This window comes from Hyla sarda, chromosome 1, assembly GCF_029499605.1.
Source record: "Hyla sarda isolate aHylSar1 chromosome 1, aHylSar1.hap1, whole genome shotgun sequence".
Lineage (NCBI taxonomy): Eukaryota > Metazoa > Chordata > Amphibia > Anura > Hylidae > Hyla > Hyla sarda.
Genome location: NC_079189.1, coordinates 354,789,873 through 354,805,974, shown reverse-complemented (window position 1 = coordinate 354,805,974; position 16,102 = coordinate 354,789,873). Strand labels below are relative to the sequence as shown.

Sequence of the window (16,102 nt, the reverse complement as noted above, 5' to 3'; positions counted from 1 at the left end):
CACGCTGAAAATGACACATTAAGACCAGCAAATCCACGTTACTCACATGTTCAGCAGTATCATCATATTCCCACTGTTTAAGAGTAAAAAGTTGGAAAGAAAATACAAAATATACATGAAGAACCATTTATGCCAAGGGTTCCATCTAATTTCTTCAGGTCCTTCCAAATAATTTGAGTGTTACATTATTGAACTCTGTGTAAATCTAAAGCTGATTTTCATATTTATATATTTCAGTGTACTCCCAAATTGGAGACACATGTGCTCAAATAATGTAATTCTCAAGTATACTTCCAGTAGCGGCCTCCTCACCTCTTTAAAAGGCTACAGACTATTTTATGACGGTTTTCAAAATGCACTCCAAAAAGAAACTATCCTGACTGTTGTAAAAATCATTCTGTAGTTCTTGTTAGAAATATTAATCCCCAACACTTACAATTCTGCCTCAAAGAAAAATGTATTGAAAATTCCGAACGAAGCGTCCATCAGCTCAAGTATCTTGTCTATATGAACGTATTCCAACATGTTAATTTTTAATGAACGTAAAGGAAATCTGTCAGCTATAGATCATGCTCAGGGCTCAAGTGCTAAGCTGCAGAATGCATATATGCTCTCTTTCAGAGGTTCATTATGTACATTGAAGGGTTTTTCCGGCTTTATACATCTTATCTCCTATCCAAAGGATGTATGATCGCAGGCGTCCCACTGCTGGGGACCTCCACGATCTCGGGCGTTGCCTCAGTTACGGGGACGTAACGTCACGGTCATGCCCCCTAGTGACCTCACACCACGCCCCCTCCATTCATGTCTATGGGAGGGGGCGTGATGGCCGTGATGGACCCCTGTGATCATACATCTTATCCCCTATCCAAAGGGTAGATGTATAAAGCCGGAATACCCCTTTAATCCCTCTATGTTGAGAGGGGTGAGAGATAGAGGAGGTGTGTTTTTTGAAACTTGAGCTCTGAGCATCATCTAGAGCTGAAAGTTTCCCTTGAAAGTATTTGCATGAGGCTTAGAGAATGCTTTGTTTACTTCTATTGTATATATATATATATATATATATATATATATATATATATATATATAGTACAGACCAAAAGTCAAAAGTTTGGACACACCTTCTCATTCAGTTTTTTCTTTATTTTCATGACTATGAAAATTGTAGATTCACATTGAAGGCATTAAAACTATGAATTAACACATGTGGAATTATAGACATAACAAAAAAGTGTGAAACAACTGAAAATATGTCATATTCTAGGTTCTTCAAAGTAGCCACCTTTTGCTTTGATTACTGCTTTGTACACTCTTGGCATTCTCTTGTTGAGATTCAAGAGGTAGTCACCTGAAATGGTTTTCACTTCACAGGTGTGCTGGTGTGGAGGAGGAGGTGTGATGGTGTGGGGGTGCTTTGCTGGTGGCACTGTTGGGGATTTATTCAAAATTGAAGGCATATTGAACCAGCACAGTCACCGGACCTGAACCCAATCGAGATGGTTTGGGGTGAGCTGGACCGCAGAGTGAAGGCAAAAAGGGCCAACAAGTGCTAAGCATCTCTGGGAACTCCTTCAAGACTGTTGGAAGACCATTTCAGGTGACTACCTCTTGAAGCTCATCAAGAGAATGCCAAGAGTGTGCAAAGCAGTAATAAAAGCAAAAGGTGGCTAGAACCTAGAATATGACATATTTTCAGTTGTTTTACACTTTTTTGTTATGTATATAATTCCACATGTGTTAATTCATAGTTTTGATGCCTTCAGTGTGAATCTACAATTTTCATAGTCATGAAAATAAAGAAAACTCTGAATGAGAAGGTGATATATGTACATATAGTTTGCAGATCCTTATACTTCTGGTCATCATGAAAAAAGCACTATGCCAAATTGAATGTGGCATTCTATTATTGACTGGCATATATTGCAATCTCTAAGCTATATTAGGCTTATTAGTCTATATATTCACACATTATTAATCTAAATAAACAATATATTGTCTGAACAAATGGAATCTACTGCTTACAGTCTGTTTGCCAATATTGTGTAATATACAATTACATCATAAACTGTTAGCAATAAGACAATCCTAACAACAGGTGGCAGATACCCTTGCCTCTTCTAACAGAAATGGAGAAAAGAAGATGTTTTATTAATCAATTGTTATATTGGAAAGTAAGGCCTGCTTGAACAAGTATGTTTTGACAAGGAAAGCAAACCACACCACAGTCTTTACAATAGATTTAGCCATCATGGCAGTGGGATGGGAGGTAAAAGGATGACTATGGGTATAATTACACTCTCTGGCCACTTTATTAGGTACACCTTACTAGTACCATGTTGGACCCCCTTTTGCCTTCAGAACTGCATTCATTCTTTGTGGCAACCTTTTCACAAGGTGCTGAAACTATTCCTCCAAGATTTTGGCCCATGTGGAAATTATAGCATCATCATTTAGTTGCTGTAGATTTCTTGGCTGCACATCTCCTATTTCACCACATCTCAGAGGAGCTCTATTGAACTCAGATCTGGTGACTATGTAGACCATTGGTGTACTGTGAACTTGTTCTTATCTGACAATAAAGGCACCCAGTGTGGTCTTCTGCCCATATACTTCAAGGTTTGACATGTTGTGCATTCAAAGATGGAATTCTGCATTTATTGGTTGTAAGTGTAATGTCCGTTTTTTGTGCTTTTGTATTTTTTCATTTTAGGCCCTGTTCAGACTTTGTTTTTATGTGTGAACAGGTTCTGTGCTAATTCTTTCTTGGGTTGGAAGAGTTAATGCTCTCAGTCAATGACAGCTTGGATGTGGTTTTAAAACCCGAGCTCTGCCTGTACTCTGAGCTGGTTATCAGTTTTACCTTTGCTATGTCTGTTTTAGTCTGTTTGTTAATATCTGAGTTTTAATCATGGCTTGATTCCTGGTATAATATCGATTTTAGTCTGCTTGGCTTTAAGTACATCTGGCGCCTTTTAGTACCTTGTTATATCTTAGTCTGTGTTCACACTGTGAGTCTTGCTTGTATCCGTGCTCTGTATTTATTATTCCTGTTTAGAGTCCTGACCCGTATTCCTCGATGTTATGGAGTTTGGTTTTGTACTATTCCTGTTTGGTATCCTGACCTGTATTCCTCCAAGTTTTGGAGTTTGGCTTTTGTGGAGTCTGTTCAGACTCATTTGGTTCTCAGTCTAGAGTTCTGTGTATTATATTTCAGTTTCCTTCTAGGCCAGTATCCTGATCACACGGCGGAGAGTGCCTGCTGGCTAGAAGTCGATTTGGCGTTTGTATTGAGTTCCCTCCATGTTTGGAGTGGGAAGACTAGTTTGTTCTTTGTTCAGTGTCCAGTGTGAACAGTGTTCTATGTTTCCTGACCAGTTTAGTGTTTTACATTCAGTTCATCTGTTCATCCCCTGCATCTCCTGGTTTCTGATGTATACTTATTCCATATCTAGTCTTCATTTATTCATATCAGCCATTTATCTTCATTCTGGTTTCTGAACTGTATGTTAGTATGCTATATCCTGCCCTGTTTGTCTATGTATATCCTGTCTGGTTATCTGGTTGTTTGGTTGTTTTCCCGTTATGTTTCTGGCCTGCCCCTGACAATGTACAGTATTATTTGTGTACCTTTACGCCCATCGCTCTTTAGCACAGGGAGGGACTGGCTCCAGGTTATCGATCCGCCATTTAGGGAGGATGGGCAAGTAGGCAGGGAGAGTGTTTCTAGGGACAGCTTAGGTCTCACTCTCCCTGTCCACCCATGGTCATGACAGTAAGGAGTTGTTATTAGAGTTACTATAGTCTTTCTGTCATCTTAAACCAGTCTGCATATTTTCTCCTAACTTCACACATCAACAATGCTGGATATTTTCTCTTTTTTGAGACCATTTGACCATGGTTGTACATGAAAATCCCAGCAGATCTGCAGTTGAAATTCCCTTTTGTCCCCATTATGATGCTCAGTTTAATCTTTGGCATGTCATCTTGACCATGTGTACATGCCTAAGTCGTCTTGACCATGTGTACATGAGTTGCTACCATGTGATTGGCAGATCAACAGCTTGATAACACAAATAGTTAAACAGGTGTATCTAATAAAATGGACAGCAAGTGTATGTCCCCAAGATCCCTCTATGTTGGCAAAAGATTTAGGATTGGATGGTCGTCAATCCCTATTTTCACAATAATAATCCCGTTCAGCCACAACAATTATATGTCACAGTGGACTTTGTCTTCTTCCTTTAGTTCTTTGGGAAGGTATGGGTGGTCAATGTGATATCACTATGAGTTTTGTTAGTCACATCCGGTAAGACTTCTCATATAGCATTGTAAGTTGATATAATAATAGTTCACATAATATCCTTTTTACCAGAAACAATGTATTCTAGTAGCCTCTATGTTTATGTAACTTTTTCTCTTCGTTTTTTTTGTTTACTAAATTCTGAGGCTTTCTTCAACTTTTCATAGTCCTTCTCTATCTGGGTAATATAGTCCCACTCATGCACAGCTAGCAGATATAACACAAAATGAAGAATGATAAAGTTTGTCTGTGACTTGCGGAACTATTTTTGGCTAACACAGGGGGCAAGCTGCAGAGCCTCGGGAACCGCCCAGTTTAGAAGAAGTTTGCTATGGGGATTTGCTTCTAAACTGGGCGGTTCCCGAGACACGTGTCATCAGAGAGCACTTAGACAGAAAAGAACAACCTTAACTTCAGAAGCTCATAAGTACTGAAAGGATTAAGATTTTTTAATAGAAGTAATTTACAAATCTGTTAACTTTCTGGAACCAGTTGATATATAAAAAAAAAGTTGAGAAAGGAAGACGCTACTGATGCTATTTGTCTTTTAGGAAACTAAATTATCCAAAAGATCTGTCAATGGCGTGGTGCATTCCCTTTTTTGTTTAATCCAAAAAATAGATTGGACAAATATAGGGGGAAGGGTATAACAAAAAACATAATGCTAACAACTGTCCCATATTTACTAAATCCTTGTTTGTAAGGTTGTTTATTGATATAAATTTACCAAATTCTCTTCAACATATTAAATTTGTGCATGTCTAGGTCTTTCAGATTTTGTCTTATCAAGCACTATTTAAAGTGTTTCACATTTGTCTAATTTCTCACAAGGAAAGCGTAAAGTTAAATTGAGAATGTCTGGACATAAGGCAACAGTTCTATCCATATTACCAGCTCAAATGGCTTCTTTATTACAGTGATTTGCAAAGTCTTCCGACTTTTCACTTTTTCGATACTACTGCACTCAATACTCCATAATGATAAAGTGAAAACAGAATAATAGACATTTTGAGGTCCAGAGCACTTTGGATCAGGAATATCTCTTTACTTTTCTCCTTTCAGCTTTCCCCCAACACTGACCAGTTTCAGCTTCTGAAAAACACCCCAGAGAATGATAATGCCCCCACCATACTGCACTGCAGGGATGGCATTGGGCAGGCAATGAGCAGTGTCTGCTTTCCTAAAGACATGACACTTTGAATTGAGGCCAAAAAGTTCAATCTTGCTTTTTAGGAGACCAGAGAATCTTGTTTCTTACAGTCAGAGACCTTTAGGTTTTTTTTTTTTTTTTTTTTTGCAACTACAGACAGGTTTTCATGCGTTTTTCTTACTGAGCAGAGGCTTCTTCCTGACCACTCTGCCTTAAAGCCCAGATTGGTGGAGTGCTGAAGTGATGGTTCACCGTTTGTAAATTAATCTCACTTGCACATAGGAACTCTCAGGAGCACAGGAAGAGATTACCTTTCTTACAAAGACCCTTTGTCTCTGATTATTTTGTTTGGTTGGGGGGGGGGGGGCAGCTCTAGGAAGAGTCCTGATTGTTCCAACCTTCTTTCATTTAAACATTATGGAGGGCATCATGCTAATGGAGAATTTCAGTGCAGGTTGACTTCAATCAAGGTGTGGAAACATCTCAAAGATGATTGACAAAATGGGGAAAGCTAAATTTCAGGTGTCACAGCGATGGGTCTGAATACTTATGTCCATGTAAATTTTTTTTATTTATAATTAATTTGCAAATATGTCTAAAATTCTATTTTCACATTCTCATTATGGGTACTGAGTGGAGAATGATGGGGAAATCAAATATAGTTTTTAATAGTAGCATAAGGTCGCAATGTAACAAAATGTGAAAAAAAGAAAGGGTCTGAAAACCTACTGAATTAATTCAAAATTACAAAATAAAAACTTCTCTCACAAAGTACACAACAAAAAATGTGATATAGTAATGTTAGGGTACATTCCCAGCATTCACTCTCCGGCAGCCGAATCCAGCAAGAGGATTTCAAAACTGCCTGCTGCCATATTCCTTGCCAGACCCGTGACGTCACCCAATTAATTCAATGGGTAGTCACTAGGACTACTCTAGTGACTCTGGTCGGACCATTTTCCCACCATATCTGACAGGGATGCAACAGTGGTTTTCAAATTGTGAAGCCGGATTCAGTAGCCAGAGAGTGAAAACATGGTGGGAATGCACCCTAAATGTATGATTGTTATGATATCATGTTATAATAACTTCTTCCATAATATAAGAGGACAATGGATGTAAATGTACACTTAGCTCACCAGGACATATATGTACATCCTGAGAGGCATCTGGACTATAAAGTGAGCTCAGGAGCTGCAGTTGCTTCATAGACCGTGGATCCCGGCTGCTATCAGCCGGGGACCCACTGCTAATGGCTGACATTAGCGATCATACTAATACCCGCCATTAAATCTTCAGATGCTGTGATGAATACTGATCACGGCATCTAAAACATTAGGGGGCTTTGTCAAACTCATCGGAACACCCACAGCAGGATTGCAGGTGTTCATTTAGTCAGGATGGCGGCCAGAGGTCTCCTTACTTCCTCTATGCCGCTCTCTTCCAGGATTTATTTGCATAGTCTGCCTTTTCGCAGGCTATACAAGTGGATCACTCATATTACCGATCAGGTGATTGCAATAAATAGTCTCCTATGGGAATAAATGTGAAAAACAATTGTATAAAAAAAGGATTTGAAAATCCACATTAGCCGCTCCCCTAAAAAAAAAAAAAAATAAACAAACATATTTGGTATTACTGCATGTGGAACTATTAAAATATAGTGGGGATCAAAAGTTTGGGCACCCCAGGTAAAAATTTGTAATAATGTGCATTAAGAAGCCAAGGAAAGATGGAAAAATCTCCAAAAGGCATCAAATTAAAGATTAGACATTCTTATAATATGTTAACAAAAGTTAGATTTTATTTCCATCATTTACACTTTCAAAATAACAGAAAACCAACAAAAATGGTGTCTGCAAAAGTTTGGGCACCCTGCAGAGTTAAAGGGGTATTCCAGGCAAAAACATTTTTATATATATATATCAACTGGCTCCAGAAAGTTACACAGATTTGTAAATTACTTCTATAAAGAAATCTTAATCCTTTCAGTACTTATGAGCTTCTGAAGTTAAGGTTGTTCTTTTCTGTCTAAGTCCTCTCTGATGACACCTGTCTCGGGAAACGCCCAGTTTAGAAGCAAATCCCCATAGCAAACCTCTTCTAAACTGGGCATTTCCCGAGACAGGTGTCATCAGAGAGCACAAGAAAAGAACAACCTTAACTTCAGATGCTCATAAGTACTGAAAGGATTAATTTTTTTTTATATAGAAGTAATTTACAAATCTGTTTAACTTTCTGGAGCCAATTACTATATATATATATATATATATTTATATATATATAGATAGATAGATAGATAGATAGATAGATAGATATAGATATATAAATGGGATGAGTATTTAACTCAGGGAGAGTTCACCACTCCTGGTGTGACGGAGCTTTCAAGGGCCACTAAGCACTCTGCAGGCCTTCTGGGTAGGGGAATATGCAAATCAGCTCATTACATCACCTTTTCAGGCGATGTTCCCTGGTATCAGCTTAGCTCCAGTTATGAAATATAAAAAGCTAATCAGGATTAATGCCACGCCAGCACGACCGTCATGCCCACTCCAATAGACTTGTATTGAGGGGGCGGGGCATGACATAACGAGGGGCGGAGCTGTGATGTCACAATACTCTGGCCCCTGTATTTTGCTCTGTGCAGCAGATGACACAGGGTGCTGCAGGAGAGATTGCGACATCTTATCCCCTATCCTTTGGGCAGAATACCCCTTTAATAGGTAACAAATGTCCTTATGCTCTCCTATGCTATGTTTTGTCACCTATCTATTGTATCTATTGCATTTAATAAATTTTGCTAAGAAGCCTAGGATCACTATACAAGATGTAGATGTGAAACCATGTCTGTTTTTTTTTTTACTCTACTGAATTCACATTTTGATTTATGAATGTTTTTAAGACAAACTAAACACGATAAAAATGTGTCTAAAGAGTTAATTTGCATAAGCCACACCCACTGATGTTTTTAAATGAAAGTCAGATCGATGAGACAGGGGGGCGGGGATAATGTGACAGGGGGAATGTGACAGGGGAATGCGACGGACGGGGGGAATGTGATGGGGGGGTGGAATGTGACAGTGGGTGAAAATGTGATAGGGGAGGGGGGGAGAATGTGACAGGGGGAAGAATGTGATGGGGAGTGGGGAATGTGACAGGGGGGAGAATGTGACAGGGGGAGATGTGATATGGGGGAGAATGTGACAGGTGGGGGGGAATGGGACAGGGGGAATTTGACAGACGGAGGAGGAATGTGACGGGGGGAGAATGTGACGGGGGAGGGGGGGGGAATGTGATAGGGGGGAGAATGTGATGGGGAGTGGGGAATGTGACGGAGGAGTGGGAAATGTGACAGGGGGATGGGGGAATGTGACAGGGGGAGGGAGGAATGTGACAGGGGGAGGGAATGTGACAAGGGGGGAGAATGTGACGGGGGGAGAATGGGACGGGGGGAGAATGTGACCGGGGGGAAAGTGACGAGGGGGGAATGTGACAGGGGGGACAATGTGACGGGGGGAGAATGAGACAAGGGGGGCGGAATGTGGCAGGGGGAATGTGACAGAAGGAGGGGGGAATGTGACAGGGGGGGTGAGATGTGATATGGGGGAGGAGAATGTGGCAGGGGGAGGTGGGAATGTCACAGGGGGAGGGGGGAATGTGGCATAGGGGGAAAATGTGATGGGAGAAAAAGTGACCATGAAGGGAGAATGTGACAGGGGGGGAGATAGAAATTAAATGGGGAGATGTGAAATGGGTGGTGGGCATGAAATGAGTGGATAGTTGTAAAATGGAGGAGATTGGACATGAAATGGCAGGATTTCACCATTTATTTATTATATCGCATGGCAGCGCATATCGAAATCGCAATATTAAAGGGGTATTCCGCCCCTAGACATTTTATCCCCTATCCAAAGGATAGGGGATAAGATGTCAGATCGCCGTGGTGCCGCTGCTGGGGACCCCTTCGCTCTGCACGTAATGATGGGCGGTACAGGGGCCGGAGCATCGTTACGTCATGGCTCCGCCCCTCGTGATGTCACGGTCCGCCCCTTTCAATACAAGTCTATGGGAGGGGGCGTAGCGGTCGTCACGCCCCCTCCCATAGACTTGCATTAAGGGGACGGGCCGTGATGTCACGAGGGGCGGAGCCATGATGTCACGCTGCTCCGTCCCCCGTATCGCCCGTCATTACGCACAGAGCGAACTCGCTCTGTGCTGTAATGATAGCGCGGTGCCGCAGCAGGGATCCCGGGGGTCCCCAGCAGCGGGACCGCGGCGATCTGACATTTTATCCCCTATCCTTTGGATAGGGGATAAAATGTCTAGGGGCGGAATACCCCTTTAAGGCCCATAATCCCAATCGCACATTTTCCCCATATCATGGAGCCCTAATGCATACTAATAAATAATTGGTTTTATCTATATTAGGGTCATTAAGTGCTGTGAGATTTAATTTCTGACCTTTGAATTACATTGTTCTGTGCTGTGACAAAAATACATTTGGAAAAGGCAAAATGTGTCACACTGTGCCAATGTGTGCCATGTAGAAGATGCAGATAAAAAATGTCTAGTCACAAAAACAAATTGCAAATGTGGATCGCTGTTTCTTATGTGATCCAATCCTAGCATAAAAAAAAAACAAAAAAACAGGAAAATAAAATAAACTGGATCAACCTGCAATCACAAAGTATAAACCAAGTCTAATCATCAACTAGATGGACAATTTCATGCTGTAAACATGTAGATGGTTACTTAGAAAAATAAGTGATTGCAAAAGCAATATATGTTTCACACAATAGTGGGAGACTGCAAGTCATGAGGACTCACAGTCATCCATTATTGTTGACCAATCCTGTATACTATTTCTTCTCAAACTGTGAGTAGGGCCTCGCACGTGCCCTGTTTTTGGTGCGAAACAGCATAACTCCCAAATTCAGGAGAGCATTCCCACTGATTTGGAACTTGACACGGCTATACTATCACCCATCATTTTGTTCAGGAATGTATTATAGTGTACAGATAGGCAATGAAAGAAGAAGTGTAAAGATAACTTTCTTCTTGTGGTAGATATGGCAGGACCATGGAGAACATATTGTGCCGACTAGGGTACTCTTGGGGGCACTGCTGATTACAATGCAAATGCTGTTAACATAGCAGACATATACAAATCTCCAAGCTAAAAATAAAAAAATATGGGCACAACAATAAGTATAATGTTACAGCTGTAGCAAGGCTTTTCTTCTTTCAAGGCCCTTTCACCTGGCCAAGCAGGTCCCAATAACAAGTGTGGATCTCGTTGAGCAGTGCTCATTAACAAGTTTTCACCATAGCTTAATTATCTTGCAAGCCAGGCTTTCATTTCAACATTGTTGGACCTACATCTCCCATTTATACATGGAAGTAAATTATCTCTCTGATAGGACCTCAGACTTGGCTTTTTTATACCTGAAACTCAAACTGTGGCTGGAACTGCAGTTTGCCCCTTATATTTTGCTATTTGGTGGAATCCTGGATTAACCCTTAGAACAGACCATTAATGTTTAAGTCCCAGGGAACCCTTTTTAAGCAGACCTCATTTCTACTGACTTGTTTCAACCAGACTGATACTCTATGTTCTGTTTCCCACATTATATCAGGCAGTGCAATATCTTCCAATCACTTCCAAACTAAATGCATGATACAAGTCGACCACAGCTGCTGAAAATAATAGCTTTTGTATTACTAGTTTTCACTATTCTACTAGGAGCAAAACACTCACATGACACATATTATACTGTAACAGTACAAATAAATTGTTAATAAACTTCAATGTAACTGTTATTTACCTGTGCATCAGCCAGCATAATGTCCTTGAGCATGGGTGGGCCTTTGGGTTCTCCATTTTCCATCCTCACATAATGCACCTGATATCCACGTATTTGGCCATGCTGCTTGTTAGACACAGGTGAGCGCCAGAAAACTTTAACAGCTGTCGAGTTCACAGCCTCTACCTCGACTTTGCGAGGAGGACCACTAGGAACTGGAACAACATCATTTGATAAAAGAATATTATTGTCACCAGTCTCACCCAATGAATAAAAAGATCTTGATTCAAACAGTAAAAATTTCAAACAATTATTTTCTAGCATTTACTAAAAAGATCAAAAAACATGACTGATGCAAAAATGGAAGAAAAAAGGGTATCAGAGAAAGAGAAAAACATGTAAAAATGTAAAAAGCCAAGGAAGATGCTTTGAAAGTTCAAAGCTCTTACATTGAAAGGTTATACTGATACAAATAATAAGACAAAAACAAAATGCTTTAAAAATGATTGGATTTACTGTAAAAATGTAACAAATTATCGAGCCTTTATCTTTTGTTCTTATAGCACATCGGTCACAAGACAATAAAATTCAGAAACTGAATCAGTTTCTAAAAAAAAAAAAAAAAAAAAAAAAAAGCAATAAAGAAATATACAAGAGGAAAGAAAGGATTAAGGCATTTCAAAGACAATGAAATGCCAAAATTGGAGCAAGAATTGAAAAAAGTTACAAGAATGTAAGAAAAAAATAAAAAAATAAAACAATTTAAAAAACAAGAAGAAAGAACGAAACATAAATAAAATATATTTTCCAGGTTTACAGAAGAAAAGATTGCCTAAAATTTGGAAATGTTGGCAACATTTGTGTGAAAAAATAAGAGAATCTTAAAAATGTTCTCTTTATTCAGTGGCAACATAAGGCCTTGAAGTGAAGGAACAGATAGAAACGGATTGAGAGGAGGAAACATACCATCTTCATCTGTCCGAACCAATATTGAAGGACTTTCAGGGCCTGGTCCAACATCAGTGTAAGCAATCATAGAGATATGGTATTGAGTCCATTTTTCCAGTTGTTCCAAAAGGTACTGTCTAGTGTCTGAGGAAATGTCTTTTATTTCATGTGGCTTGTTATCTTCTCCATCAATACCAGAGTAAATTATAGAATATGTCGTGATAGCTCCATTCTGTTGATCCTCTGGTGGTGGTAGCCAACTTACCAAGATGCTGGTAGAGCTTTGGCTGTTACATCTTATGTCGTGTGGAGGAGCTGATGGCTCTGATTTCAGTAAAGCATTACAGGGAGTTTGGAGTATAAGGGTAGAAATGATCCAAAAATAAAAAATGAGGAAGGAAAAAACAAACAAAAAACAAATAAAAACAAAACCAAAAATAACTGAAAAGGGCAACTAAATGAAAAACGAAACTCAAATAGTTCAGGAAACAAAATGTACCTTGGCTTGATAAAATGAATAGACTTAATGAAAAATAAAACAAAATGAATAAGACAAGGTGTATGGGGACATAGAATATGAATGTGAAGCCTCACTGTAAAATTACCTACCTGCACAAAAAAACTGGCCAACAACAATTTACTACATTGTTTGCTGGTTGCAATTAATGCATGTTGCATGTAATCAAAGGAGGATACACTTACTTGACAACCCAAGTCTAAGTGAGTTGTCGGTAATTGCTTTGCCAAACTGCTTAATGTTAATAAAAGGTATAGTAAAACATGCCTTAAGTGCCAACCAGGAAATATTTGAAAACAAACAAAACTTTGACATAAAACATCTTGCTCTAGATATGTTGATTCCCAAATAAGAATTTATTTTTGTGATCACTGGAGCTACAATAAGCATGCAAACTTATTTATGTAATGAAAATCTAATACAAAGGTGTACCTACCCGAAGTGAAAACAGCATTGTTGGTTTGGACTTTTACTTGTACTTACCAAAAGCCGTCAGTTGCTATACCAGCTCTCAAGACTATTATTATTTTAAAGCTTCAGAGGATCATAAATATATGTGCTAATAAAAAGTAGAAACCCACCAATCCAAAACATATACTGACAAAAATGACTATACTGTTTATGTAGTAACCCCTCATTGCTAGAACAGGAGGGCAGGTGTCAAATACTATACCCATTATTAAATGAACTGCTGTTAAAAAGCCTCAATCTGGATTATTAACTAATCCTGTATGTGTGCATGTTACTATTTGGAATACTTTGATTTGTTCTAAAACAGTTACAGTTACATTAATAATGTAAAGGGAAACTGTCATCACTTTCATGGTGCTCAAATTAGAGTCATTTAGGTGGTCCCCTGCATCTTCTTCCTGCCCCATCGGCATTGATTGATAAACGTCTTCTCATGCCAAAACAGGTAAGGCAAAGACAGGTTGTCAGGGACTACCCTGATGACATGTTGTTTAAGCAGCATGAAAAAAGGTTCCCTTTAATGCAAGAAGCAATGAAGTTTGAAACAATAGTTAAACCCATCAATACAGTATAAAGGCCCATTTTTTTTCTCATTAATTAATATTGAATCTATGAGATAAAAACTGTACACACTGCATCACATACCCTATTACAATTGAATTCTCCCCTTAGAAAATTGATTTTATAACCAAGAACTGTGCCTTACAAAAAACCCATACAGTAGTACAATACTGGAAGAATTAATCATTTCCTGTGCCGGGGCAGAGTGGAAAAATTGTCATAAAAATAATTTGTGCAAAAAATGTTGCACATTAACTACTTCACGATAAATATCATGTAAAAAACTGTGTTAGTGCAACAATGTTTCCATTCTTCCTTGGTGCAAGGAATGATACACCCCCCCCCTCCCCCAATGTGCCTATGGGTCTATAACACAGAATTAAAGGGATTACTCCTGCTGCACTCTTACAATATAGTGTTTGACATCTTTGAGGTTATGGTGATTTTGGGTTATTACAGATGACATAATACATTAACCGTATTTTCCATATGTGAATTAAGATATATAAAAATATAAGTTAAGTGTGAAAAGAATTCAAGAGCCATTTCATCTAAGGCTTTACTCTTTTCATGGTACCCTATGAAAAATTCCTTGTAACCTTTTTCTGCCAATTTGTTTTGAAGGAAGATTTCTTTTTATGAAATTGTATGTTATTTGTGGTCAAACTTCATTGTTTCAAAGAGGATGTTTGCTATATAATTTCAGCACAGTTTATCTGTGCATTGGGTACTTCCTTCATTAATATTGAACATCTATATCTAACAATCAAATGCTCTGTAATTGGGGATTATCTAGGTGAACATAATACGGTAATTCAGAAAGAGACCTACTTGACTGCAGGGTTTTGGCAGAAATTTCAGCTGTTGAAGCACCAATGCCTAATGGAGCCACAGCAGCTAACCGGAAGTAGTACAATGTGTTTGGCTTCAGGCCTTGCAGCCGATATGATGTAGTTGTATTAAAGGTGACAGATTGCTAAAGAAAGATGGAATCAAGAGTAAAGAAATAGAATCTTTTAAAAAATATAAAATAAGATTTCTTTAATTCCCATTGTTTTAGCACTAGCCATACATACTAGGCTCACAAACTCTATCGATGTAACCAATATGTCTGTTACTGAAGACAGATCCTAAAAATACCAAGATCGCAAACTGTCACCTTCCTAAATGTAACTTTTATGAATTTTTAGTGGCCAAATAGAATCATGTGGCTATTTGTGCACTTTTTAATATTAAAGGGGTTATCCAGGAATAGAAAAACATAGTTAATTTCTTTCAAAAACTGCTCCCCGTCTGTCTCCAGGTTGGGTGTGGTACTACAACTTGGCTCCATTCCCTTCAATGGAACTGAGCTACAGAACCACACCAAACCTGGAGACAGACGGGACCAGTTTTTGAAAGAATTTAGCTCTATTTTTCTATTCCTGGATACCCCTACACATCTTATCTCCTATCCAAAGGATAGGGGGCAAGATGTCAGATCGCGGGGGTCCCACCACTGGGGACCCCCGGGATCTCGGCTGCAGCACCCCCTGTCATTACTGCACAGAACAAACTCGCTCTGTGCTTAATGACGGGCAATACAGGGGCCGGAGCATCGTGACATCACAGCTCTGCCCCTCGTGATGCCACGGCCCGCCCCTCAATACAAGTTTATGGGAGGGGGCTTGCTGGCCGTCACGCCCCCTCCCATAGACTTGCATTAAGGAGGTGGGCCGTGACATCACGAGTTTGCTCTGTGCAGTAATGAAAGCGGGGTGCTGCAGCTGATATCCTGGGGGTCCCCAGCGGCGGGACCCCTGTGATCTGACATCTTATCCCCTATCCTTTGGATAGGCGATAAGATGTCCTGGGGTGGAGTACCCCTTTAATAATAGAAGTTACATTTTAAAAGTTAATAGTTTGTGATTTTTGTAGGCTCCCAATAAAACCAGTAAAAATTACTCAGAATTTATATAATAAAAAAATAACCTATAAAAAGGCTAACATCAAAAATATCAGTGGTTTTTACAATGTATTCCTATGTGCAGTACTCAAAAGTGATCAGTGTTTTCAAATGTAAGTATTGTACTCAATCACCAGGGTCATGTACTAACATGTGGTTTTTCCTCTTACCGTTATCCTCTTACTGTTTTAAACTGAATAGTAGAGTTCAATTAAATGAATTTGGTAGTCTAAACAGATCTGTCCACTGAGACCAGGCCACATACCACTGACCAAATTCAACTTTAAGTGTAAATACAGTGGATAACATCCTACTAATGTGCATAAAGGATGATTTTGATACTTTCTTACAAAGCTAAAGTTAATCAGACAACTTTTACAACATTAAAATAACTACAGAAAATGTT

The 16,102-nt window shown here is 39.2% G+C and overlaps 1 protein-coding gene across 42 annotated transcripts in view; it reads right to left on the bottom strand.

The window, feature by feature from the left end:
• PTPRD (protein tyrosine phosphatase receptor type D) overlaps window positions 1-16,102 on the bottom strand; it is a 1,959,121-nt gene that overhangs the window by 161,207 nt on the left and 1,781,812 nt on the right. For 19 of the 42 annotated variants that reach the window (XM_056521458.1, XM_056521449.1, XM_056521479.1 and 16 more), the window contains 4 exons: window positions 14,583-14,727; window positions 12,221-12,526; window positions 11,276-11,469; window positions 47-73 (listed from right to left, as the gene is read on the bottom strand). In XM_056521458.1, coding sequence (XP_056377433.1) covers window positions 47-73; window positions 11,276-11,469; window positions 12,221-12,526; window positions 14,583-14,727 — 672 coding nt within the window. The remainder of the gene's footprint in view (window positions 1-46; window positions 74-11,275; window positions 11,470-12,220; window positions 12,527-14,582; window positions 14,728-16,102) is intronic. The other 23 variants (XM_056521703.1, XM_056521685.1, XM_056521712.1 and 20 more) reach the window with 4 other exon arrangements.